We start from the raw sequence: 25,253 nt of genomic DNA, 5'->3' as shown, positions 1-25,253 counted from the left end.
AGAACTTTTATGTCTAGCTAAAGGATTGCAAATGCACCAATCAGCACTCTGTGATCTAGCTAGAAGTTTATAAATGCACCAATCAGCACTCTGTGTCTAGCTAAAAGATTGTAAAGGCACCAATCAGCGCTCTGTGTCTAGCTAATCTGGTAGGGCCTTGGAGAATTTTTGCGTCTAGCTAAAGGATTGTAAATGCACCAATCAGCACTCTGTGTCTAGCTCAAGGTTTGTATATGCACCAGTGAGCACCCTGTCAAAACAGACCAATCAACTCTCTGTAAAATGGGCCAATCAACTCTCTGTAAAATGGGCCAATCAGTTCTCTGTAAAATGGACCAATCAGCAGGATGTGGGTGGGGTCAAATAAGGGAATAAAAGCAGGAGGCCCGAGCTGATGCAAAGTAAGAGGCTGGAGCCAGTAGTGACAACCCGCTCGGGTCACCTTCCATGCTGTGGAAGCTTTGTTCTGTTGCACTTTACAATAAATCTTGCTACTGCTCACTCTTTGGGTCCACATTGCCTTTATGAGCTGTGACACTCACTTTGAAGATCTGCAGCTTCACTCCTGAAGCCAGCAAGACCATGAACCCACCAGGAGGAACGAACAACTCCAGATGCGCTGCGTTTAAGAGCTGTAACACTCACCGTGAAGGTCTGCAGCTTCACTCCTGAAGTCAGGGAGACCACGAATCCACTGGAAGGAAAAAACTCCAGACACATCTGAACACTGGGAAGAATAAACTCCAGACACACCATCTTTAAGAACTATAACACCATGAGGGTCTGCGCTTCATTCTTGAAGTCAGTGAGACCAAGAACCCACCAATTCCGGACACACGAGGAATATTAAGACAAAATTTATTGACCTCATAAAACTTAGAATCTACGAGTGTAGACAGACAAATGAGAAATTACCTGACTGAGTATCCTCTAAGTACTGGGTGCATAGAGCAGTGAAATTCAATTAATAAACTGCCTGCCTCTTTCATTTGCAGGCTATCAAGATTGATTCAGGTTGGTTCTCGGGGTTCTGTTTTATTTCCACCCAGGAAACACCAGCATTCTTGAATGCTTTCAGCATTAGGCAAAGGAGCAGAAGTGGGCATTCTGTATGTCAAGGAGGTCTTTAGCAACACCTGCTGCCCTTGCTAGTCCCTAAAGAAGTCTTGTCTGTGGTCCCCATCACCTAAAGGGAGCTGGTGATGGTGGTTGAAGACATCCTGGGTAAAGGAACATTGTGGATCATTGCACATACATGTAAGTTGGTTCAGAAAGTTCAGAAACTACTCAGGGATTTGGAGAGAACTTGCAAAGCTATCTTTGGATTTTCACACTTTTATGTTCATATTGTTCACAAATAATTTTTAATTGTAAGCACTGTACCATTGTGGACCCAAATTTCTGAGAAAGCCTCAGGAATTCTCTGTACTGGTGTCTCTTTTAAGGCTAGGAACACAAGCAGAAACTCTCTCCAAATTTGAATTTTAATATGTGCTCTGCACTCAATTTAAATGCCTCAAGGAGGCACTTCCCGAAGTTTGCTGTATAACTCCTTAGTTCCAAGGGGTGGTCACTGGTGAACATAATTTGAGAAATGTTATCTTAAGAGATATGGGTTTGTTTAATGAACAGTTTCTGGAAAAAGGATGTAATTTTGAACTCTAAATGCTGTATCTGCCATAAATAAGTGGTTGCCAAGAATGCCACGGTGTGCAAATTACAGAAATTATAATGAGCAGATGGATTCTTGGTTCTGTTCATCTGAATTTAAGAGGTAGGTGGAGCTAAAGATTCTAATTGGACAGAAAGTCACATGGTTTTATGGCTGACATAAAAACACACCCTTTTAATTTTTAGGGCTCTTTTCTTTCCGCTCTTCTGCCAATGGGGATATCATTTAGTTTCAGCTATACAGCTGGGCAGAGGCCACACAGAACCTGCAGCTAGCTAATACAACCATGTCTCTTCTCCCACATCCTGCAATCATCTTCTTCCCCTTGACTTTTAGCTATATTCCACTTTGCAGTTCTTTTCTTTACAACCGATCTTACAACTGAGCTCTTCCTTAGGTGTCTTTTCAAAGTGCTCTCTAAAACTAGAATTCTATGATTGTCTGTTCTACACTCTGAACTTCCTCTTAAAACTCTACCTCTCCTCTTACCCAGCTGTCCTATGGGAATTCATTATACATCGTGAGATTATAGTGAGCCCTGTGATTCTTCTACAACCCTGGGAGTGTAGGGCTGCAAAAGTTGTTATCTATTATCTGCTGCAACAAATTACCATAAATTTAGTGGCCCAAAACAACATCAATGTGTTATCTTACAGTTCTGGAGGCCGGGGTTTGAAATGAATCTTATGGGGCTTAAAGAAAGATGTCCTCAGGGCTGTGTTACATCTGGAAACACTACGGGAGAATCCTATTTCTTGCTTTTTCAGAGGCTGCTTGTATTCCTTGGCTTGTGGCAGCATTACTCCAAACTCCACTTCTGCCGTCACACCTCCTTCTCTGACTGTGACTCTGACCCTCCCGCCTCCCTCTTATAAGGACTGGGATTGCATCAGGCTTAACCAGATAACTCAGGATCATCTTCCATATCAAGATACTTAACTCAATTATATTTGTAAAGTTCCTTTTGCCATATAAGTTCACAGGCTCCAGAGGTTAGGATTTGGACAGATGGTGGGGGGATTATTCAGCCAACTCTACCACAGTTGGGGAGGGGGAGATTGGGTTCTGCATTGGTCTTTTTGCCTATTGATATCTCCAGATCATTTCTCTACAATAGGCATCAGCAAACTTTTTCCACAAAGGGTCATATGGTAAATAATTTTAGGCTTTGTGGGCCAAGAGGCAAAATCTAGGATATAATATAGGTGCTTACATAACTATTTAAAATGTAACTATTTAAAAATGGAAAAACCATTCTTGGCTTGCAAGTGGTACACAAATATGTGGTGGAGAGATTTGGCCCATGGACTGTAGTTTGCTAAATTCTGCTCTGCAATCTTTTGTAAAATACTTCCTTAGAAGCTCATGCCATTCAGATACATCTCTCATGTTTTATCTTGCTTTTGTCACTTATGTATATCCTGGTCACCCTTCAATACACATTGAGGATGAATTAGTCACTGGAAGAAGTATCCAACAAGGTAGAAACAGTCTCTTTTGAGTTCCAGATAGGCGAAAATCTAACCCTACAGAGTAACAGTAACATCATAAGGAGAAAATGTATTTTTGTTTATGTATCAGCTTTCTATAAAAAGTTCCTGATTCAGAAATGCACTTTTCTCATTCGAGAAATTCACTTGGAAATACCCAGATATCGCCCTTAAAGTCCACTTTTTTCTATTCCAAAATATCTGCCAGATTTAGTGTTGTAACAGGGTATAAGGCCTCAGAAACTTTCCATAAAAAGATTAGAGACTGGCTAAAAACACAAATTTTCAGGACTTTAGAGGAAAATTTTAGTTAATCATCTTGTCTTTTTTGATGATGTGGAGCTAGTTGCGTGATTCTGGTTCTGAATGGAGTCCCTAATATGGGCCCTGGCCTCAGGCCCAGATAAACCTTTCTTCTGAGAGCCTCAGCGGTTCCTTGTGTTCTTCAAATAACAGCTAGAAGTGAAGGTTAATTTTATTTCACTGTCACCACCAGTAGGCTCATCTCTACCTACCACTGAAAGAAAGAAAATGAAAAGGTAATAAATGGTTAGGAAAAGAGAGTTTCCTTTTTTTTCTTATTTTATTTTATTTTAATTGATTTTTTTTTTCTTTTGAGACAGAGTCTTGCTCTCTTCCTACACTGGAGTACAGTGGTGTGATCATAACTTACTGCAGCCTCAAACTCCTGGGCTAAAGTAATCCTCCCACCTCAGCCTCCTGAGTCGCTAGGACTACACGCATGCGTCACAACACCTGGCTAATTTTATACTTTTTTGTAGAGACAGGGTCTTGCTATGTTTCCCAGGCTCATCTCCTGGCCACAAGTGAGTCTCTCTAAATGCTGAGTTACAAGCATGAGCCACCTTAGCCAAGACATTTTTGTATATTCCCTATCTCAGCAACTACAGGATGGTTTTTCCCATAGACAGGAGATAAAGTGTGTCTGAGGGTCAAGTGTCTAGTCGATATGAGTGAGATTGAGATGGTCTTGAAAGCAGAAATAATGGAATATATGATGTGACTATTTTGCAGACACAAGAGGCATACTTCCAATGTTTAAGTTTTAGAAGTTTACCTTTATTTGTTCAACCCTTGAGGGACTGAGAACCTGTATTTTATGAAGTTAAGAACGGCCATTGCAGTTCAAGAAGAAACGCCAATGCCTTCAAAACCTGTAAGAATTTTGTAACATTCTGAGTGCTAAATCCAACTTGAAAAAATGCACTGCAAGCTCTATCACACAGCCACATCGAAGTTAATGTAGGAGAGATGGGAGAGACTCTAAAATTGAAAGAGATGAGGAAATGATTAATGGTAGAGGAAAGAATAAATGAAATCAGATAAAACAGACCTTCACACGCTTAAGAAAATTATCTTCATCACAAACAATCAATGCCTTGGCTATCTGTAGAACAGCATGCTGCAACGGGCTGTATTTCAAATTCTCTGAGACTTTATGCATTGCTTTATTAACTCAAAATCATTTGAGGAGACACTACTATGAAACAGGTCCTGCATGTACACTGAGAAATCAGAGGTAAGATACAGTATAGCTGTCAGGGGCTTAGAGATTAGGGGACAAAGACAGGTACTAAAAAATCACATACAGTGTGTGTGTGCGCAAGGAGCAGTGGGGATGCAAAGGAAGAATTGACTCTATCTGGAAAAAGAAAGAAGGATATTCTTGTTCCAGGGTGAAAAAGAAATTCATATCTTTAAAATTTACAAAAAAAAGCCATGAGTTTTCAAATGTGCTGTTGACATGGGAAGACTATCACTTTGAAGGCTGATATTTTGGTGCTATTTTTAATGTTACATTTAATATTTAGGACAAGGAATGTATCCTGATATATACTGATTTGGGCTGTGATATAGTATGGCTGTGTGTCCCCACCCAAATCTCATCTTGAATTGTAATCCCTACCTGTCAAGGGAGGTACCTGTAATCCCCATGTGTCAAGGGACAGAAGTGATTGGATTATGGGGGCAGTTCCCCACATACTGTTCTCAAGATAGTGAGCTGATAGTCACGAGATCAGACGGCTTTATAAATGGTAGTTTTTCCTGTGCTGACACATGCTCTCTCTCATCTGCCACTGTGTAGGACCTGCCTGCTTCCCCTTCTGCCATGATTGTAAGTTTCCTGGGACCTCCCCAGCCATACAGAACTATGAGTCAATTAAGCCTCTTTCCTTCATAAATTACCCATTCTTGGGTATCTCTTTATAGCAGTGTGAAAATGGACTAATACAGTAAATTGGTAACAGGAGTGGGGCGCTGCTATGAAGATACTAGAAAATGTGGAAGTGACTTTGGAACTGAGTAATGGGCAGAGCTTGAAACAGTTTGGAGAGCTCAGAAGAATATAGGAAGATGTAGGAATGTTTGGCCCTTCCTAAAGATTTGCTGAATGGTTTTGGCCAAAATGCTGATAGTCATGTGGATAATGAAATCCAGGCTGAGATGGACTCACATGGAGATGAGGAATTTATTGCAAACTGCAGCAAAGGTCACATTCACTCTCTCACCTGCTGTCATGTAAGATGTGCCTGCTTCCCCTTCTACCATGACTGTAAGTTTTCTGAAGCTTCCCCAGCCATGTGGAACTATGAGTCACTTAAACCTCTTTCCTTTATAAATTATCCAGTCTCAGGTATTTCTTTTTAGGATATTTAGGGTACTTCTTTTAATACAGGTTGGCAAACAATTAAAAGATTGGCACCCCATATCTGATCACAGGTTTTCGGAGGAGTTCATTTTATAATTTGTGCAATCTCAACACTGGTTGAGAAGATAAGGAAACACATGGGAAATGAGGCTAATTTTGCTGTGCTCAAAGCTGATTAGAATAGTGAGTTTAGCTGCCTTTATCAGAACTGTCACTCTGATAAACATGATATTAAAGCTTTTGTGACAGCTATGATAATAGGTGGAAGGTATTGCCTGACTCACTTTACTTCAACAAAGTAGAATGTATATATATGTAAATAAAATATTAGAATAAAAAGGGAGAAGTACCATTAAAAGCATATAAATAAATTAGAAACTATTCAGCACAAGGAGCAAAAAGACAAGAAACACGTTAACTTTGAATGTTCATTATCGTGAATTATTATAAGTGGGGATGAATGAATATCCTTTGTGAACATAAGGTAACTTCAATTGAAGCATAAGAAGTTAAAAGTAGTAAAGGGAAATGGTTACCTAAATAAGAGGGTTACTCTGCTCTATAGAATTCCCTTTGAAGTTTTAGGATCAATTTTACTGATGAAGAATGAGTTAGGAATAAGCCTGTCTGAAGATAGAGTTGGAAGCAGAGACTTCAAGAGCCCTTCCAGCCTTCAATTCAGGGTTGTATTTCATCAGCCTCTCTCTCGTAATACAAAATACAATGTGGATGTTCCTGGACGGTGAGTGGCCCACTGGGTGGTCATTCAGAAACCCAGGCTTCTTCCATTTTGTGGCTCCACCATCCTCTAGAGCCTCAGAATTCTTTGCTGAATCTTCTGCATCTAGCCAGCAGAGAGGATAGAAGATCATATGAGCCAACCAGCGTCAAAATGGCAAATGTCAATTAGGTAGGCCTGCCACATTCCATTGGCAAAACTGTCACACAGCCACATCTACCCAAAATAGTGTCTTGGAAATATAGTCCATCTATGTGTCCAGAAAGCAGAGAGAACAGGGTTTGGTGAATACAATATAGTCTTTACCACAGTTCAACAAATATCTGCTGAAAGCATGTGATGTGTGCATCCTGCTGAGACCCAATAACAAGGCGACTCCCTGCCTTTGAGGTACAAGTGAACAATTTCACAACAGAATGGTAGGAACAAGGGGCATAACAAGCACAGTATATGTGGAAACTTAGAGGACAATACTTAGCCCAGCCTGGAGAAGTCTTGGAAGGCTTCCTGGTAGAGGAAACACTTGTGCTGAGTCTTGAGGATAGGTAGAAAAGTGGGAGAAAGAGGGGAAGGTATTTTAGACAGAAGCAACAATTGGGATAAAAAGTGTGGAAGAGAACTATAAGCCATTCGATATTATCAGAATGTAAAGGAATGAGCAACGAGGGGCAGGTGATGAAGCTGCAGGAGCCTTCTATGGAGAGCCTGGTATGTTATGTAGAAGTATTTGCACATTTTTAATAAGCAATGGGGAAAAAATGGGAGATTTAAAAGAGATTGGTATATGAGCAGCCATGCATTTAATAGAGGTCACATTGGTAGCTGTATTCAGTATGGCTTTGCCGGTGGCAAGACTTAGATAACAGTTTGGAGCCTTTTCCAGTTGTTTAGGCAGGAGATGATAAGGGCTTAGACAAAGCTGTACAGGAAGAATCAATGTAAGAAATATTAATGACTTAAAATTGGGAAGATTGTTAATTGTTATACATGAAACTTCAAGGAAAAGAAGGAAACTGGAATGGTCCCAGGCTTCTGATTTGGGTAACCTTGTAATTTGCCTTGTCATTAACTGTATTAGTCCATTGTCACATTGCTATAAGAACTACCTGAGACTGGGTAGTTTATAAAGAAAAGAGGAGGCCGGGCGCGGTGGCTCAAGCCTGTAATCCCAGCACTTTGGGAGGCCGAGACGGGCGGATCACGAGGTCAGGAGATTGAGACCATCCTGGCTAACACGGTGAAACCCCGTCTCTACTAAAAAATACAAAAAAACTAGCCGGGCGAGGTGGTGGGCGCCTGTAGTCCCAGCTACTCTGGAAGCTGAGGCAGGAGAATAGCATGAACCCAGGAGGCGGAGCTTGCAGTGAGCTGAGATCTGGCCACTGCACTCCAGCCTGGGCGACAGAGCGAGACTCCGTCTCAAAAAAAAAAAAAAAAGAAAGAAAAGAGGAATAATTGGCTCATCATTCCACAGGCTATATAGGAAGCATGGTTGCGAGGCCTCAGGAAACTTACAATGAGAGCAGAAGGTGAAGGAGAAGTAGGCACATCCTACATGGCAGAAGCAGGAGGAAGAGAGAGAAGAGGTGGGTGCTGCAGACTTTTAAACAGCAGGATCTCATGAGAACTCCCTCACTATCATAAAAACAGAAAGAGGCAAACTCACCCCTGTGATACAATCACCTCTGACCAGGCCCGCCCTCCAACATTAGAGATTACAAATTGACATGAGATTTGGGCAGGAGCACAGATCCAAACCATATCATTAACTGACAGAAAATATAGGTAGAAACATAGGTGTAGGGGGAAGATGAGTGCAGTTTTGGGAAGTTGTCCAGCTATCTATTGTAAACTTAGGGGCATACTGCATATAGAAATGTTTGCTCCTCTATCCTTTGGGAACAGTAATACATTCATAACATGCTACATGTAAAAAGGACTCCTCAGGGTGGCCAACCTTAGGGTAGAGGTTGTATGGTAGTATATTTCTCCTTCATAAAAGTGGGAAAATAAACTTAGTGGCATAAAAATACTGCCAATTTACTGTGTTCATGGATTCTGTGGGCTAGGAAGTTGGACAGGGCTCAGCAGGGGTGATTTATCTCTGTTCTACAATGTCTAAGGCTTGGTTGGAAAGAGTCATATGGCTGGGGGCTGGAATAACTTGGAGATTTCTTCACTCACTGCTGAGGCGTTGGTGGAGAGGACTGAAAGGCTGGCTTTGGCACTATCAAATGTCTAGCAGCATTCCTAGCCTCTAGCCACTAGATACAAATAGCATCCCACCCACCCAGCAGTAACAACCAAAATGTCTCCCTGACACTGCCAAATTTATCCCGTGGGACAATTGTCTCCTGTGGTTGAGGTCAGTGGGGTATATGAGTATGAAACTTAGCCAGGACTGGAAAGAGATTTTTCAAGTCATCAGTGTGTAGGTGGTCTTTAGAGTAACTGCAATATATGAGATGTGTCAGGATGTAGGGTGAGAAGACCAGCGCTTCAAGGTTAGAAGGATGGACCCATATTGAAGGGGTTGAGGAAAAGAAGATAAAGCATTAAGAAAAATAAAAAAGAAAACCTGTGAGAGAGAGTAGGAAAACCAAGAAAGACAGAAAAGAGTGGTGCAGTGGCTATTGCGAGTGCCTGCCTAGCATCCTATCTCCACTTTCCTCTTAGAGAAGCTCAGTCTCTTGACCACAATGACTGGTGATTTCATCCATTGACCTACACAAGCCAAGCCATAGAGTCCTTCCTGTGATTTTATATTTTAAGCCACAGAGTAAGGTGTTTCTTTTCTCTTCTGTCCTTATTTGAAACTATGTAAATCCCAAAGTCCCTATGGTGTGCTCCCTGCCACATGGCAAAGGTTCAGCTGAGTGCGTTTAGAGATGCCATGAGTTGAAAATGACCACCTGTCCCTTGCAGCTCAGGAAGAGGCTCTTAAGGGAAGTTGGTGGCAGCATTAATGCCTGAAGAGGATTTATTGGGCTCCTAAGTCATCTTTACTTCAAAAGTTATCTCAGAATTTTGTCCACTAGTGCTTCTTTGTGAAACTTCCAAAGACCAGGAAACCTGCACCAAAAAAGCATCCCTTCCACATTGTGTCTTGCTTCTGACTTCTGAGCTAAACAAGCCATGAACCTGTGCCAAATATGCACATACATAGTGGGTGAGCTGTGTGGGGGGCTTGATCAGAAGCAAGCACCTGAACACACTATATTGCACAAATGTGTTACAATTTCATCTGCAGTAGAAGACAATGAAACCAGCGGCAGAAGGAAGCAAAATGGAAAGCTGAGAAAGAGCAACTTTTTGGTAGCATTTAAGATCCTGGATCCAGTCATCTCTGAAGCCTCAGATCCAGCCATGACCTTCCAGTTGTGTGGATCAATAAATGCTCTTAAGTGGAATATCTTTCTGTTGCAAATGCAAGTGTTCTATTACAGAAATTAAAACCAGGTGTGAAGTGATAACCCTAAAATGTGGAATTGGTTGAATCAAGATAGGAAAGGTTGAAAAGCTGTAATCCTTGTTATATGAAAGTGAAGCAGCTGCTACCTAGTGTATTTTATACCTCAGACAATGTCCCCACCACCATAATTACAAGAACATTATGGACTTGGTCAAAAGGATATGGGAGTGAGAACTGAGACAGGCATACACCCTGGAGCCCTCCCAAACACCTTAGCTACTGCATTCCCTACCCAATAAGGCTCATAATCCCACCCCATAATCAGCTTTGATGCTCCCTGGCAATGGAAATCAGCTCCCAGTTGTTCCATTTTTCTAAGAGGTGGAGACAAGGATAGATGACATTAATCTAAAGCCCAGAGGAATCGGATGATTCCTGCAATTGTTGCTAAGGGACTGAAACCACAAGGGCAAGGATCCAGATTCAGGGATGCTGACTCAGCAAGATTTCTGGCACTTGTAACCAGCCAGTCAATGTTGCCAGCCACCCAAAATTATATAATTGGGCCAGCGACTGAGTGTTTCAAGTGAACTTTATTGCCCCCTTGGCAAGCAGAGATTATGATTATGATTGTTCAGTTCTTAAGACAGCCCTCCAAGAGTCCTTAAAACAAAAAGTGGGTTGCTAAAGCAGTAGAGACCTCACCGGAGGAAGTCTCCTGACCATCCTCTTAAACATGGTGACAAAGTCAATGAACAGGGGAGACCCTCGCAGCAGGAAGGCCCTGGAGTACCCAGATAGACTGACTAGGAACCCACTCCATGGCAAAAGAAGGGAGTAAACAGAGAGACAGGTCTCACTCTTCCTGTTTACCAGCCTAGGGGATGTTTTGTCCTCTGTAACCTATTTCTAAATGTGGCAGAGCCTGGCTTCTCTTCCTTCCCTAACAACTTCTTTTCATATAAGGGCTACCATCTTATTTCTAGCTTTAGGTAAGTCTTCTATTCCTCTATCTGCTTAACAACTATAGCAATCATACATATAACCTACAGAAAGTAAAAAGCCCATTATCACACAGGAACCATCTCCCCACTCTAATCCTTGAGGGGGTCTGGCAAAAGCCCATACCCATGTATATAAAAGAGCTGTCATTTAAGGTAAGGGTAACCACAGAGACAGACATGAAACCAAAAAGATTTTATGTAATGTTTATTTTTTTAATTCCCATCCTAACTTTGGCTTTAATCCTTACTTCCCATTTCCATTCTTTTCTTTGAAATCCAAACTTTTTTAAAAAAACAAAGTGTTTAAAATCACAATTATCTAGAATCATAATAAATTTTCTTGTCTCCAAAGAGGGGAAAACACACCACTTTTATTTTATGCAGCATTTTCAAATATGCATGTCAATATATATTTTATAAACTATTTAAAATAAAAACCCTTCATCCTTTGAGGTTATTGACATTTTCTAGTTCACTGACACATCTCCCATAATACAATAGTTCTATTCATTTTTCATGAATGAGATGGGAAGTATACTAAAAAATAGGATTTTAATCCCTGAGGTGCCAGTTAAAATGGACGGCGTTGCCCTTGCAAATCAAGATTTTAAAAATCAGCCTTAAATAATAAGCATGGATCACGCTATTTGAATCCGAATCACCTCCATAGCATGGAGTCATTTAGGAAATTGCATTTATTGGGTTAAGTTCACCCTGCTGTTCCCAGCCCTCACGCTATAATGATCTTTCCTTTTGCAAAGGAATAACACATAGCAAGGAAGTCTGCAGAAACTTCTGAGATCCTCAGAAATCAAGAGAAACCAAAGTCGCGTTTCTCCGATCTCCATCCACAGTGTTGGAGAGGGTTTTTCAGCACCATTCCAAGACCTGGAAGATTGATGAACTGCTTTGATTTTCTACTTCTCCATACATTTGGCTAAAAGGAGCAATCCCCTGGCTAGAAAAGGGGCATGTCCTGGTTTTTCTCTGAAATCACAATATTAGCAGAGCTGGGTTCAGTTCCTTGTGCCCACTGTCCCTGCAGATCCTCTCCCTTCCAGGCGGCCTCCAGTGGTTTCCGGGGTCCTGCTGCTCCCTAATAGTAGCGGTTCAGGCTCCTGGTCCCGGGCACCTCAGGCTGGCCATTCATCCAGATCTCCCTAATGATGCGCTCGCGCTCCTCTAGCCGCTGGGCGCGCTCCAGCTCCTCCGCGGAGGTGAACACATTCTTGTTCAAAGTCCTCTCGAAGCGGCGGTGTCTCCGCACGGAGAGATCGGACGCGGTGTCCTCACTACCGTCCTCGGTGTCGCTGCTGTCGCTGCTGCTCTCTCTGTCCTGCAGGAACTTCTTCTTGGGACGCCGCCTGCAGTCTGTGTGGCAAGAGATCCTTATCACCAAAGCAGCCAGGGTCAGCACCAGCCCGATGCATACGCCAGAAACAAAGTACAAAGCTGCTCGCTCAGGATTTTCTGGAGGAAGAAGAGGAAAAGCAAGCATTTGAGAGATGACAATTCGATAGGCAGAGATCCAATATGACTCCAGCCTACACCTCTCACCAGGCTCCAAAGTTTTGATGGTTACAAATATTGTCCTCCCATGTGACATATTTTATAATGTATTCAAAATATAATTGACAAAGGGTGAATCTGTAAAAGTATATGAGATTCTGTCACTCTTCTTGCAACTTTGATTTAGAGATTATTCCCAAATGAAAAGGTAAAAGAAAGAAAAACAGTAATTATTTAGCACCTACTGTACACAAGCAGCTTTGCTTAGGTGTCATTTGTTTAAGAGATGTATCTTATCTAAAGCCTCTTTTCACCTAGACCAAAACATCTTTACTTGTGAATTTGCTCATGCACCCCAACTGAATTACCCTTTCATCATAGTCGCAGACAGCTTCTGAGATGAACCCCATCTCCTAGTATTCACACCTTTGTGCAATCCTCTCCTCTTAAGGGGTGGACCTAGTGACTTACTTCTAAGAAATACAGTTGACCCTTGAACACCATGGGTTTGAACTGCACAGGATACTTATACATGGATTTTTTTCAAACAAACGTGGATCGATCGAAAATACGTTATCTGCGAGATGAGAAATCCACACATAAGGAGTGTCAGCTTTTCAAATATGTGGCTTCTGCAGGGTCAACTGCAGAACTTCAGTATGCATGCACGGATTGGGGTATACACAGGGATGCTGGAACCAATCCCCCACATGTACCAAGGGTCGACTGTAGGATATTGCAAAAGCAATGGGTGAGTCTAAGATTAGGTTACATAAGACTGTGATTTTGTCTTGTTCTCTTGCTCTCTCCCTCTCTGGGGCTCTTCTTACTTGCTGGTTCTGATGAAGCCAGCTGCCATGTGTGAGCTGCCTTATGGAGAAATCCAAGTGGCAAGGAACTAAGGGTGGCCTCTGCCAACACCCTTTGAGGAACTGAATGGTGCCAACAGCCACATGAATGAGCTTGGAAGTGAATCATCCCTCCATCTAGTCTTGAGGGGACCACAGTCCCGGCCTTGCAGCAGCCTGTGAAAAACCTTGAACCAAGGATCCCGGCTAAGCCACACCCTATTTCTGATCTGCAGAAACTGGGAGATAATAAATGTGTTCTGTTTTCAGCCACTAAGTTTTGGGGTAGTTTTGTAAAAAGCAATAGTTGCAATCAGTCACACATTGAAAGCCAGTATAGGTAATTAGGAGTGGCCTCAGCAGGTTAACTGATAGGGGAGGAGAAATTTGAGCTCTTTCCTTGGTGAGAGAAGATAACAGTCATTCTGTTGATGATCAGTATGCTTAGTGGGCCTAGTTGTGACCCCTGTAAGATGTGCTTAACAGAATGGGAGTCTTTAGGTGAACAACTTTCATTTCTAGGTACCTACCAGGACAAAGGAACAGGCCTGGCCTTGAGGACACTGTACCCAATGTGTAGTCTTTTATCCCTCACCTGCCTCCCACCCATTTCCCCTGAGTCCCCAGAGTCTATTATATTATTCTTACGCCTTTGCATACATTTGGACAATTTTTGTAGGTTCTGGAAATTCAAAGACTTAAATAAGACTCAGTTCTTGCTCTCAGAATGCACCTAGTCTACTGGGGAGACAGATGAAAGCAATGGACAGAAAATAAAATAATGGGCTGTTAATGATGGAAGCACATTGTGGGGGCAACCAGCCCTAGGAGAGAGGGAGTCATGGGGGCATTTTGTGAGCATGAGGATGAGATGGAGAGACTTGGACCAAATGCTAGGACGATTAGGTAAATTCAAGCCTACTGAAGACCAATGTATTCCCCCTTATATGGCAAGTCAACACTAACCTACGTGCTGGTCTAGTGGCTTGTTCCAGGTCACGTTCACAAAGGTAACGGCATTAAGTTGTGTTTTCTATTTCTGTGTGCTACTTATTAGGATTCTTTTCAATTCAAATATAAAAACTTCATTTCGTTTCACCCTGGTTCCAGATTGTTAAGATTTTTTATAATCTTGATGTCGTCATCTAAATTAATCTCTCTGACTACACATTGGGTACAGTATACACTGCTCTGGTGATGGGTACACTAAAACCTCAGAAATCACCACTGAAGAACTTATCCATGTAACCACCACAAACCACCTGTACCCCCAAAACTACTGAAATAAAAAGAAAAGAAAAAACTATTGTCCAAATATGTTCCTAAAATTTCATGAAATCCATTACATCATCAGCCTCAATCTTTAAAATAGCCCACTTATTTCTTTCTTCTCCTCCTTTCCTCCTTTGTTGGTTGTCTTTTATGAAATAAAAGGCAGAAGTAAAAAAAGGTACTGTTACATCCCTAGGCCACATGACAAGGTAGAAAGGCCCAAGCAAACAAACCCAAGTCTGTCCAGTTTCAAAGCCTATTCCCTTCTCATCATTTCCTGGTGCTTCCATGGCATCAGTGTCAATGCTGAGGGGCCATATATTACACAAGGCTGTTGGGAGGATCAGCATAGATAATGCATGTGAAAGTGCTTGGTAAAGGTCCCTTTCAGGGTAAATAAAAGGTGGTCTTGTAAGATCTAGCTAGAGCAATCAAGCAAGAGAAAAAAATAAAAGGCATTCAGATAGCAAGAGAGGAAGTCAAACTATCACTCTTTGCAGACAATACAATTCTATACCCAGAAAACCCTAAAAACTTTGCCAAAAGTCTCCTCAAACAGATAACTGACTTCAGTAAAGTTTCAGGATGCAAAATCAATACAAAAATCAGTAGCATTTCTATGCACCAACAATGTCCAAGCTGAGAGCCAAATCAAAAGGTAATTTCATTTATAATTGCCGTAAAAATAATAAAATACCTAAAAAGTAGCTACCCAAGGTGAAGGATCTCTACAACAAGAATTACAAAACACTGTTGAAAGAAATTAGAAATGTCACAAACAAATAGAAAAATACTCCATGCTCATGGATTGGAAGAATCAACATTGTTAAAATGGCCATACTGCCCAAAGCAATTTACAGATTCAGTGCTATTCCTATCAAACTACCAACGTCATTTTTCATAAAATTAGAAAAAAAAATGATTCTAAAATTCATATGGAAACAAAAGAGGGTTCAAATAGCCAAAGCAATCCTAAGGGGAGGAGGGGGGAAGAAAAGCCAGAGGCATCACACTACCCAACTTCAAGCTATATTGTAAGGCTACAGTAAGCAAACAGTATGGTAGTGGTACAAAAACCAACACATGGACCAATGGAACAGGATAAAGAACCCAGAAATAAAGCTGCACACCTATAGCCATCTGATCTCTGACAAAGTCAACAATAACAGCAAAGGGAAAAGATTCTCTATTATATAAATGGTTCTAGGATAACTGGCTAGTTATATGCAGAAGATTGAACCTGGACTTGTTCTTTTACTATATACAAAATTAACTCAAGAAGGATTAAAGACTTAACTGTAAGACCTAAAACTATAAAATCTCTAGAAGAAAACATAGGAAATACCATTCTGGACACTGGCCTTGGCAAAGAATTAATGGCCAAGTCTCCAAATGCAATTGTGACAAAAAGAAAAACTGACAAGTGGGATCTAACTAAACTAAAGAGCCTCTTCACAGCAAAATACACTATCAACAGAGTAAACAGACAACCTACAGAATGGGAGAAAATATTCCTAAACTATGCATCTGACAAAGTCCTAATATCTAGAATCTATTTTAAAAACTTAAACAATTGAGTAAGCAAAAAATAAACAATTCCATTAAAAATGAGTATAGGACATGAAAAGACACTTTGCAAAGAAGACATACATTCGGCTAACAAATATACGAAAAAACGCTTAACATCACTAATCATCAGAGAAATCACGATCAATACCAAAACCACAACGAGATACCATCTTGCATCAGTCAAAATGGCTATTACTAAAAGTAAAAAAATACCATGTTGACAAAGTTGTGCATAAAAGGGAACACCAGGCTGGGCATGGTAGCTCACACCTATAATCTCAACACTTTGAGGGCTGAGGTAGGCAGATCACTTGAGTTCAGGGAGCTTGAGACCAGCCTGGGCAACATGGTGGAAAACTCATCATTACAAAAAACACAAAAATTAACCAGGCATGCTGGTGCACACCTGTAGTCCCAGCTACTTCTGGGGCTGAGGCAGGAGGATCCCTTGAGCCAGGGAAGTAGAGGCTGCAGTGAGCCAAAATTGTACCCCTATAATCCAGTCTGGGTGACAAAGTGAGATCCTGTCTCAAAAAAAAAAAAAAAAAAAAAAAAAAAAAAAAGTAGGAATTATAAATTAGTTCAGCCCCTGTGGAAAGCAGCATGGAGATTTCTCAAAGAACTTAAAACAGTACTATGATTTGACCCAGCAATCCCACTACTGGGTGTAAAGGAAAATAAATCTTTCTACAAAAAAGATACCTGCACTTGTATGTTTATTGCAGCACTAGCACTATTCACAATAGCAAAAACATGGAATCAACCTAGGTGCCCATCAACAGAGGACTGGATAAAGGAAATGTGGTACATATACACCATGGAATACTAAGCAGCCATAAAAGGAATAAAATCATGTGTTTTGCAGCAACATGGACGCAGCTGAAGGCTATTATCTTAAGCAAATTAACACAGGAATAGAAAATCAAATACTGCATTGTTGTCACTTATAAGTGGGAGCTAAAAGCTGGGTAAACATGGACATAAAGAAGGGAACAATAGACATTAGGGACTGTTAGAGGGGGAGGGTGGGGTGGGGGAATGGGTTGGAAAACTACCTATCGGGTACTATGCTCATCACCTAAGTGATGGGATCATTCGTACACCAAACCTCAGTGACATGCAATTTACCCATGTAAGAAAACTGCACAGGTAACCCCAAACCTAAAATAAAAGTTAAAAAAAATCAGAAAAACAAAAAATCCAATAAGGAGGGAATTTGAGAACCTTCTGCACTACCTCTTCAATTTTTATGTTAATTCAAAACAACTGTATACAATGTGTATTAATTTTTTAAAATCTAGCAACACTGTTTCAGGAAAAGATCTGTTTTAGATATTATTTAACAATTAGCTTAATGTCTCACCATTAGATGGAGATGCTGTTTACTTTTAAAAGTGAACCAAATGTTAAGTTGTCAATGTATCTGTACATCTAGTTGTAGCACTACTGAGTGACTTAATAAATTTAAATTTGCACCACACACACTTTTTTTTTAAAGATGGTCTTCTCAGAACTTATTTGCTTACAAATGGCATATTCCTATGCCAGGCGCTATGGGATCACATCAAAGGCCCCACCTTTATCTTAGGATTGATTTTTTCCTGGAGGAAATAATGACCAGAACAGTCCATGAACTCCACACCAATCTTCATTTATTTGTGATTTGCTCGTGTCTGCCTGATTATAATTAACATGCACAATGTGTACAAAAACATGCTATCTGATGACAGGCTGGAATGGGCTTGAGTCTTATCTAGATTCTAGAGCAACTTAGAAAATTCTTAAGCCCTCAGATAGAGAGAACATGTCTTGGGGCAAATAAAAGCCCTGGACTTGGCCTCCCTGGATTGGGTTAAATCCAATAATTTGCCTTTCTTTTGTAAAGTGGGAGGAAGGCATTGTCATTTATTAGTTAAGCGACCTTGAGCCAATCACAACCTCACTGGACCTTCAAGCCTGACAGGAGAAACGGACATGCAATAAACATAATTGGAATTGAGCACAACCGAGTGAAATAATGGAAGCGGGCATGAGGTACCACTGGGGCAGTCTCAGAGAGTACAGAATTGGAGAAAAGTCAGTGGGCACGGGAAATGGAAAACCAAAAAGTCATAAAGGGTCAGTCCAGAGTGGTCTTTACAAAACCTAGTTCTAGTGATAATTCAAAAGTCAAAATCACTGGGATAAAGCAAAATGAAGCCCATTTGCTGGAGAAATGGGTTCTGCTGTTTATCAAAATAAAATATCTCCCAAGGGTCAGGTCTTGGACCTGTCTACTTTGTCCAGAGTTCCCTAGGAGCCCTTTTCCTCTGAAAGAGCCTTGACTCTGCCTCAGAAATCTGCTCCCAATTGCTAACAGAATTGATTTTCTGCCACTAGTTGCATCAGGTAGGAATAAGGTCATTCTACTCAGGGTGACGGCTGGTTAGCTAGCCCAAGGTGCTGCCTCTGCCCACAAACTCATGAAGCCATCAGGCCACTGACTATGCCTAAGTCCCTGTCCATCTAAAGGGGCCTGAGTTTCATCTCACCGCTCAGCCTTACTTGAGACAAGCAGTCTTCACAGTGGGAACATGTGCCTAAGAGGTGAACAGGCACAGCTGGTTTTAAGGAAATCTATTTCTAGACCTTACACAGCCATTTTCTTTATTCTTTCCTATATTGGATCTGCCTGAGAAGGTGCCTGTGGTGGAAGGCACAGGCTCACCTGTTCTACACCACCCACCACCCACTGCTTCCCCCATTTCACTAAACTCAAGTCAGACCTTTCCCCCACTCCACATCCCATCTTACTATGGTGCGCTGCCCAGAGTGCAAAAATGGCCACCAAGCAAAATAACAGTTCCAAATATTGAAATATTGATGTCAATGACAGGAGGCAAAAGCCCCTAACAACTGGTAACACATCCTTTTCCAAGTCAGTTTCCAATTCTTGGTTTTCAACAAAACTGAAGGAAGGCCTAATCGGGTTGTCAGCTGACAAATCAAAATAACTTTTGATGACGGATCACTCTGATTTTTGGCATATGATGAAAACTTAATTCAAAGACTGGAGTGACTTAATTATAACAAAACTTCTTTTGTTTTTGTCTGCATGTTTATATGAACAAACTTTCTCAACACCCATAGCTATACAAATAAAATCAGAAATACAACTGTCACTGAATCATGCCTCCTTCTGGCAATAAGTGATATTTATTCATGAATACATAAATACATAAACAAATTGAGGGGAAAGGAGGAAACTCATTCATCTCTTTAAGAGATACATTTCCTATAAATTTTAATTTGTATGCTTTTTTAATTTTTATGTTTAAAAACTCCTATGTACCTTCCAACTTCATACAGAATGTAACTCACATTGATCTCATCCTCTTTTATCTCAAACATCTAGTTATCTCTCTTACCTCTCTCTATTTTTTCTTTCCCCCTCTCCCTTCCTCCCTCCCTCCCCTTTTCAACCTTCCCCTTTCTGCCTGAGGCTCCCTTCAGTCATCTGTGCCCAATGCCCAGAGTCATCTTTTTGACTCACTCTTTGGCTTCTAGCCATAAATTAATTAATCTCAGCCATTCTCATGTCTCTTCCGTCTCTTTCCTACTCACTGCCATTTCCCCGCACCTGCAAGTTTTCTAACTCTGGATTCCATTTCCTTCCACCTTCAATTCATTTTGCACATGGATGTCAAAGCAACACTTTAAAATCTGACTCCTATTATTTGCCTTATTACTTTTACAAAAAAAGAGAGGACACTCAAGGCTGTCAAAAATCTGGTTCCAAACTCCCTTTCAATCATATCCCCCCAAACTCTTCCAGAGGAGCCTTTAGTCCAGACAAGCCAAAGACTTCATTGTCCACTCTTGACCCACAAACACACCCTCCTCTTCATGTTCATCCCTGACTGCTGGAATACCAGAGTGTGGACCCCTTAGTGAATTTTTTCCAATAGATAATTAACCTTCAATAAAACTGAGTCTTTCTTACATTGATGTAGTGCTCAAGTGACATGCCTTGAACTTCACAAACGTTTAATTCCTTCTTTTGACAGTATGAAACATTCTAAAGGAGTTTTCTTAGAGTTCTATTAAAGGTCACTTTATTATGAGTGTGAAATAAAAATTCTACATAAGGTTATTGTGAAAATTCTCCCCTTAGGAAAAGAAGAATTTAAAGTAATCCTGCATATACTTTGGTTTAGGAGGTATGGCTTTGAGTATATAAATTAGAAATGAGTTTATACTGCTTAGCATGCCCTGGCAACAAAAAAGGTTTTGATTTCTGGCCTTACTTTGGCTTCGCCTCTTTAATCAAGCGAAAGAAATTGAGCCAATTATAGTTACGCCACAGCTTTTCTGAGCTAGAATGAAATGAGCCAAAGAGAGGGACTGGCTCACTTCTGCTATAATGCCCTTGAAGAAGCCGCACAATGGGAAGCTGGCTCTGCTCTCATGGGTAAAGGAAGGGACCTTGCAGGCAGAGTAAGTGGGAATCAGCAGGCGAAGGTCCTGTGATTGGCACTGTACATCCATTTTCTGTGGATGATCCTTCAGACCAAAGTCTTGTCCTCTGTCTCCTACACCACGAAGCCTTGAAGAGAACCTGCCTAGGTAAGCCATGATTCAGAAGGAGATACCAATACTGCATCTTCCCTCAGTCCCTTCAACCCAAGGAAGACAATTCCCTCACCAAGAGAAAATCTGCCTGGATCCCAGAGTGAGAGAAAGAGGACATGAGAGAGAAAGAGTACATCAGTTACACTTGCTTTATTGCCCAACTTATGCAATAACTCAACCTCTCTTTTGTTAGTTTAAGTGTGTAGCATTAAAGGAACTTAATTTAACCAATCCATGTTGGTAGGTTAGAAATAAATTTGGGATAAGCTGTCTTTTAAAGCCTCTAGATAGCTCATGTATCCACTAAGGCAGCAAACATAACCATGTCCTCTCTGGAGGATGAATCTGGAGCTCCATAAATCTATCTCCATTTCTTGGAGACTCCTATATTCCCTACAAGGGTTTTCAGACCATGAAGGTTTCTAACATAGTAAAAATGGCCACATAATCCAGTGAAATACAAGTCAAGAGAAACCTATAAATGCTGAACAGATATAGCAGAGCTTGAGTTATACTCCTTCTACTTCCCATTCCCTTCACAAGTGGCACCTCTACATGCACCCTTTTACCTATTCTGGAATCTAAGAATGCTTAAAAATATTAGGGTATATACAGATATACATATTGCATACATGCATGCACAAAGAGACATAGATATGCACTCACGGGGAAGAAAGGGAGGGATGAGAACAGGAAGAAAGGCAAGAGGAAAAGAGGGAAAGAGGGAGGAAGACATTAAATAGATGATAGATACATACATACATGCATACATACATAGAGTGTGTGAGAGAGTTATCATTCACTGAATGCTTCTCTTTGCCAAGATCTGGAATAATTCCTTTATGCTGATCATCTGCAATACCTTCAGCCATTACCACTGTTCAGCAGGGTAAGTAGGGTTACTCTTGTTTAAAAGCTGAGGCCAAGATGAGGGTGTCAAATGTAATTCTGCCTGATACTCAAAAGCTCATGCTTTGACCAAAACAGAAAACAAAATTAAAGGCAGAAAAACAAGTAATTCTAGCTTTCACATACTGCCCTCACCCCACCTATTACATAGGCGTAACATCAAAGATAGTTTCTGAACTCCATCTTGGAAACCGCTGTGCTCCCTCTGTAGCTTAATGAGTCCACCTTGTCCTGCCTCCCAGATCAAAAAACATCCCCTTTTGTCTCTAGCATCCAGATGTGGATTCCTGGACAAGCCCAGTAAGAGCAACCAGACTGGGTAAGGGAGTTCACTGGATCCCAAGTTGGTGACTCAGGTCTGATTTTCACAGCTGATACAATTAATGTCATGCCTCTTCATCCTTTTCCCACAAAATTCAAAACTGAAGCTCTAAGGTGATTGTTTTTTCTCTTCTCTAATACTTTCTGCTCCAGGTCACTTCCTCTTGGCCAGCGATCCACCCTGGTCTTGACTAGATCCAGACAGCTGTTAATTACCCAGGAAGCAGAGTGGGGAGGGCTATTGTCAGTTGTTTTCCCTTAATAAATAAAAATAAATGTATTGCTGTATCTTGTTTCCTGCAGGTCATTGTTTTCACGGGCAGGAAGAGGCCCTATGTAGAGGTCCTGAAGCTAATCTCATTTGCACCTTCAGAGGTCAGATCATGCCCAACGGACTCCTTGTAGGAGAGGGCAGCAGCAGCCAGCCCAGACCAGGCCAGCTGATCTCATGCAAGTGCAACCTTCTCTCTGCCTGGGCTTTCTTCTTGGTTCTGAAGCTTCCGATTCCTTGAGTGAAAAGGAAAGGCTTTTAAAATTGGTTTTGACAAATATTGCATGTTTTCACTTAAATGTGAGAGCTAAAAAATCTGATCATATGCAGATAGAAAGTGGAAAGACAGATAACAGGCTGGGAAAGGTGAGTGGAGGGTAGCAGGGAGGATGAAGAGAAGCAGGTTACATGGTACAAACATACAGTTAGATAGAAGGAATAAATTCAATGTTTGATAACAGAGCAGGGTGACTATACTTAATATAAATGTATTGTACTTGGGTTGATAGACACCCTAAATGCCATGACTAGATCACTACACATTATATACATGTAACAAAATTTCACATGTGTCCCATAAATTTGTACTAATAAAACACAATCTTAACCCCTCAAAATAATAAAATAAAAAAGTGGGTATTAAAGAGAATCATGGGGTTTGTGTGTAGTCAGGGAGTGCTCAGCAAAATCTCCTCTCCAAACTCTTTAGGCGCTGTAAGAACATCTCTTGCCAGGCGCGGTGGCTCATGCCTGTAATCCCAGCACTTTGGGAGGTTGAGGCGGGCAGATCATGAGGTCAGGAGTTGGAGACCAGCCTGGCCAACATGGTGAAACCCCATCTCTACTAAAAATATAAAAATTGCAGGGCGTGGTGGTGGGTGCCTATAATCCCAGCTACTTGGGAGGCTAAGGCAGGAGAATCATTTGAACCCAGGAGGCAGAGGTTGCAGTGAGCTGAGATCATGCCATTGTACTCCAGTCTGGGCAATAGGGTGAGACTCTGCCAAAAAAAAAAAAAAAAAAGAAAAGAAAAAGAACATCTCTTTATGGCATTCTGCCCCACCCCATAGGAAAGGGAAGACCTCCACTAACACTACTGCCTCTCTAAAATGCTGGAGGAAGCTTCCTTCCTTTTCCTTCCATCTCTGACTTGTTCTTCCCCAGGAAGGAGTATTGAGAAATCTCTGTTCCCACCTGTCTGGCTCTGACGTGTTCTCCTTTGAATTCACTGATTTCAGTTCATGTCCTTCGCAGGGACGTGAATGAAGCTGGAAGTCATTATTCTCAGCAAACTAACACAGGAACAGAAAACCAAACACCACATGTTCTCACTCATAACTGGGAGTGGAACAATGAGAACACATGGACACAGGGAGGGGAACATCACACAGGGCCTGTCAGTGGGTGGGGGGCAAGGGGAGGAAGAGCATTAGGACAAATACCTTATGCATGCGGGGCTTGAAACCTAGATGACAGGTTGCTAGGTGCAGCAAACCACCATGGCACATGTATACCTGTGAAACAAACCTGCACGTTCTGCACACGTATCCCAGAACTTAAAGTTAAATTTAAAAAAAAGAAAAAATTCACTCATTTCATCCCCTCCCACAGGCAATAGACACCCCCCAAGGAAGCATCCATTGCCCTGCCCCTCCTCCCAATCCACTGGCTCACTTTTCTTCCCCTGCAAGGGAAAGACCTACAATCCCATAGCTGCCCTAGAACTCAACGGACTAGGTAGAAGGCCCTGACACATTATTCCGTCCAGCATTACCACTGCTGAAATTGACACTGATGAGGTCAACTTCAAAATTTGAATGCTTTTCTGGGTTCTTGAGTTTAGAAGAAGGGTGTGATTAATTAGCCCCTCCAGTCTGGGCAGCACTTTATGTGGTTGCGTTATAATTAGTTATGTAACCATTATCTTTCCCACATGACAGTGAGGATTCTGAAGGCAGAATCCATATGATTGATTCACTTTGGATCCTCTGGGCATTCAGCACAGTGTGTTGCTCATGGTGCATATCTCACAATATTCACTGAACTAAATTATGAAGACACCATTTCCAAAAGTTCAGCTAATAAATTTGTTATATGTAGATACACATGTATGCATATGTATGTGGGTATGTGTATAAATATGTGCCAGTATAACATTAAAAGAGTAGGGAAATTTTGGGAGGCTGAGGCAGGTGGATCATGAGGTCAGGAGTTCAATACCAACCTGGCCAACATGGTGAAACCCTGTCTCTGCTAAAAATACGAAAAGAATTAGCCGGGCATGGTGGCATGCATCTGTAATCCCAGCTATTAGGGAGGCTGAGGCAGGAGAATCACTTGAACCTGGAAGGCAGAGGTTGCAGTGAGCCAAGATTGCACTACTGCACTCCAGTCTGAGCGACAGAGCAAGACTCTGCCTCAAAAAAAAAAAAAAAAAAAAAAAGTACGGAATTTTTTAAATTGTAAAATCACTATAATTTCACAACCTGAATATAACTATACAGTGTGTAGTATAGTGAATTTTCCTTTGTTCTTTCTCTATCATATAAACATGCACATATTTATTCATATTTACCTGCTTATAGCCAGAGTATGCATATAGACATGTATATATAATTCATATATTTTCCTTTGCATACACTCTACATGTACACTTCACATGTACACAGCATATAACACTGTTCAGTATTGCTCCATGGTCTCCCGCCATCATGCCTAATAATGGCTACATAGTATTCTTCCCAGTGAAAGTGCCAGTTTACAAAAACTGCTTCCTGCCTTTGGATATTTAGGTTGTTATTGTCTGGATGGAGGGAGGGAGGGAGGGAACAAAAAGAACAAAGGGACTAAAATGGTGCATTTCCGGGTTCTTCATTGTTAACTTTCCCGCGCCCGGGAAAGACACGGGTCGACTGCGCAGGCGCAACCCGACCTCCCACGGAGAAAAACTGGAAC

General features: G+C 41.3%; 1 protein-coding gene across 8 annotated transcripts in view; it reads right to left on the bottom strand.

Moving 5' to 3' along the window:
• Nucleotides 1–11,176: 11,176 nt before the first annotated feature.
• EVA1A (eva-1 homolog A, regulator of programmed cell death) overlaps nt 11,177–25,253 on the bottom strand; it is a 74,794-nt gene continuing 60,717 nt past the window's right edge. For all 8 annotated transcript variants that reach the window (XM_017864184.1, XM_017864163.1, XM_017864157.1 and 5 more), the window contains one exon: nt 11,177–12,458. In XM_017864184.1, the coding sequence (XP_017719673.1) occupies nt 12,085–12,458 (374 nt within the window). In that variant the 3' untranslated portion in view covers nt 11,177–12,084. The remainder of the gene's footprint in view (nt 12,459–25,253) is intronic.

Source organism: Rhinopithecus bieti, unplaced genomic scaffold (genome assembly GCF_001698545.2).
Source record: "Rhinopithecus bieti isolate Rb0 unplaced genomic scaffold, ASM169854v2 scaffold_3447, whole genome shotgun sequence".
NCBI lineage: Eukaryota > Metazoa > Chordata > Mammalia > Primates > Cercopithecidae > Rhinopithecus > Rhinopithecus bieti.
The sequence above is the reverse complement of the archived record's forward strand: the minus strand, read 5'-3'. Positions and strand labels throughout refer to the sequence as shown.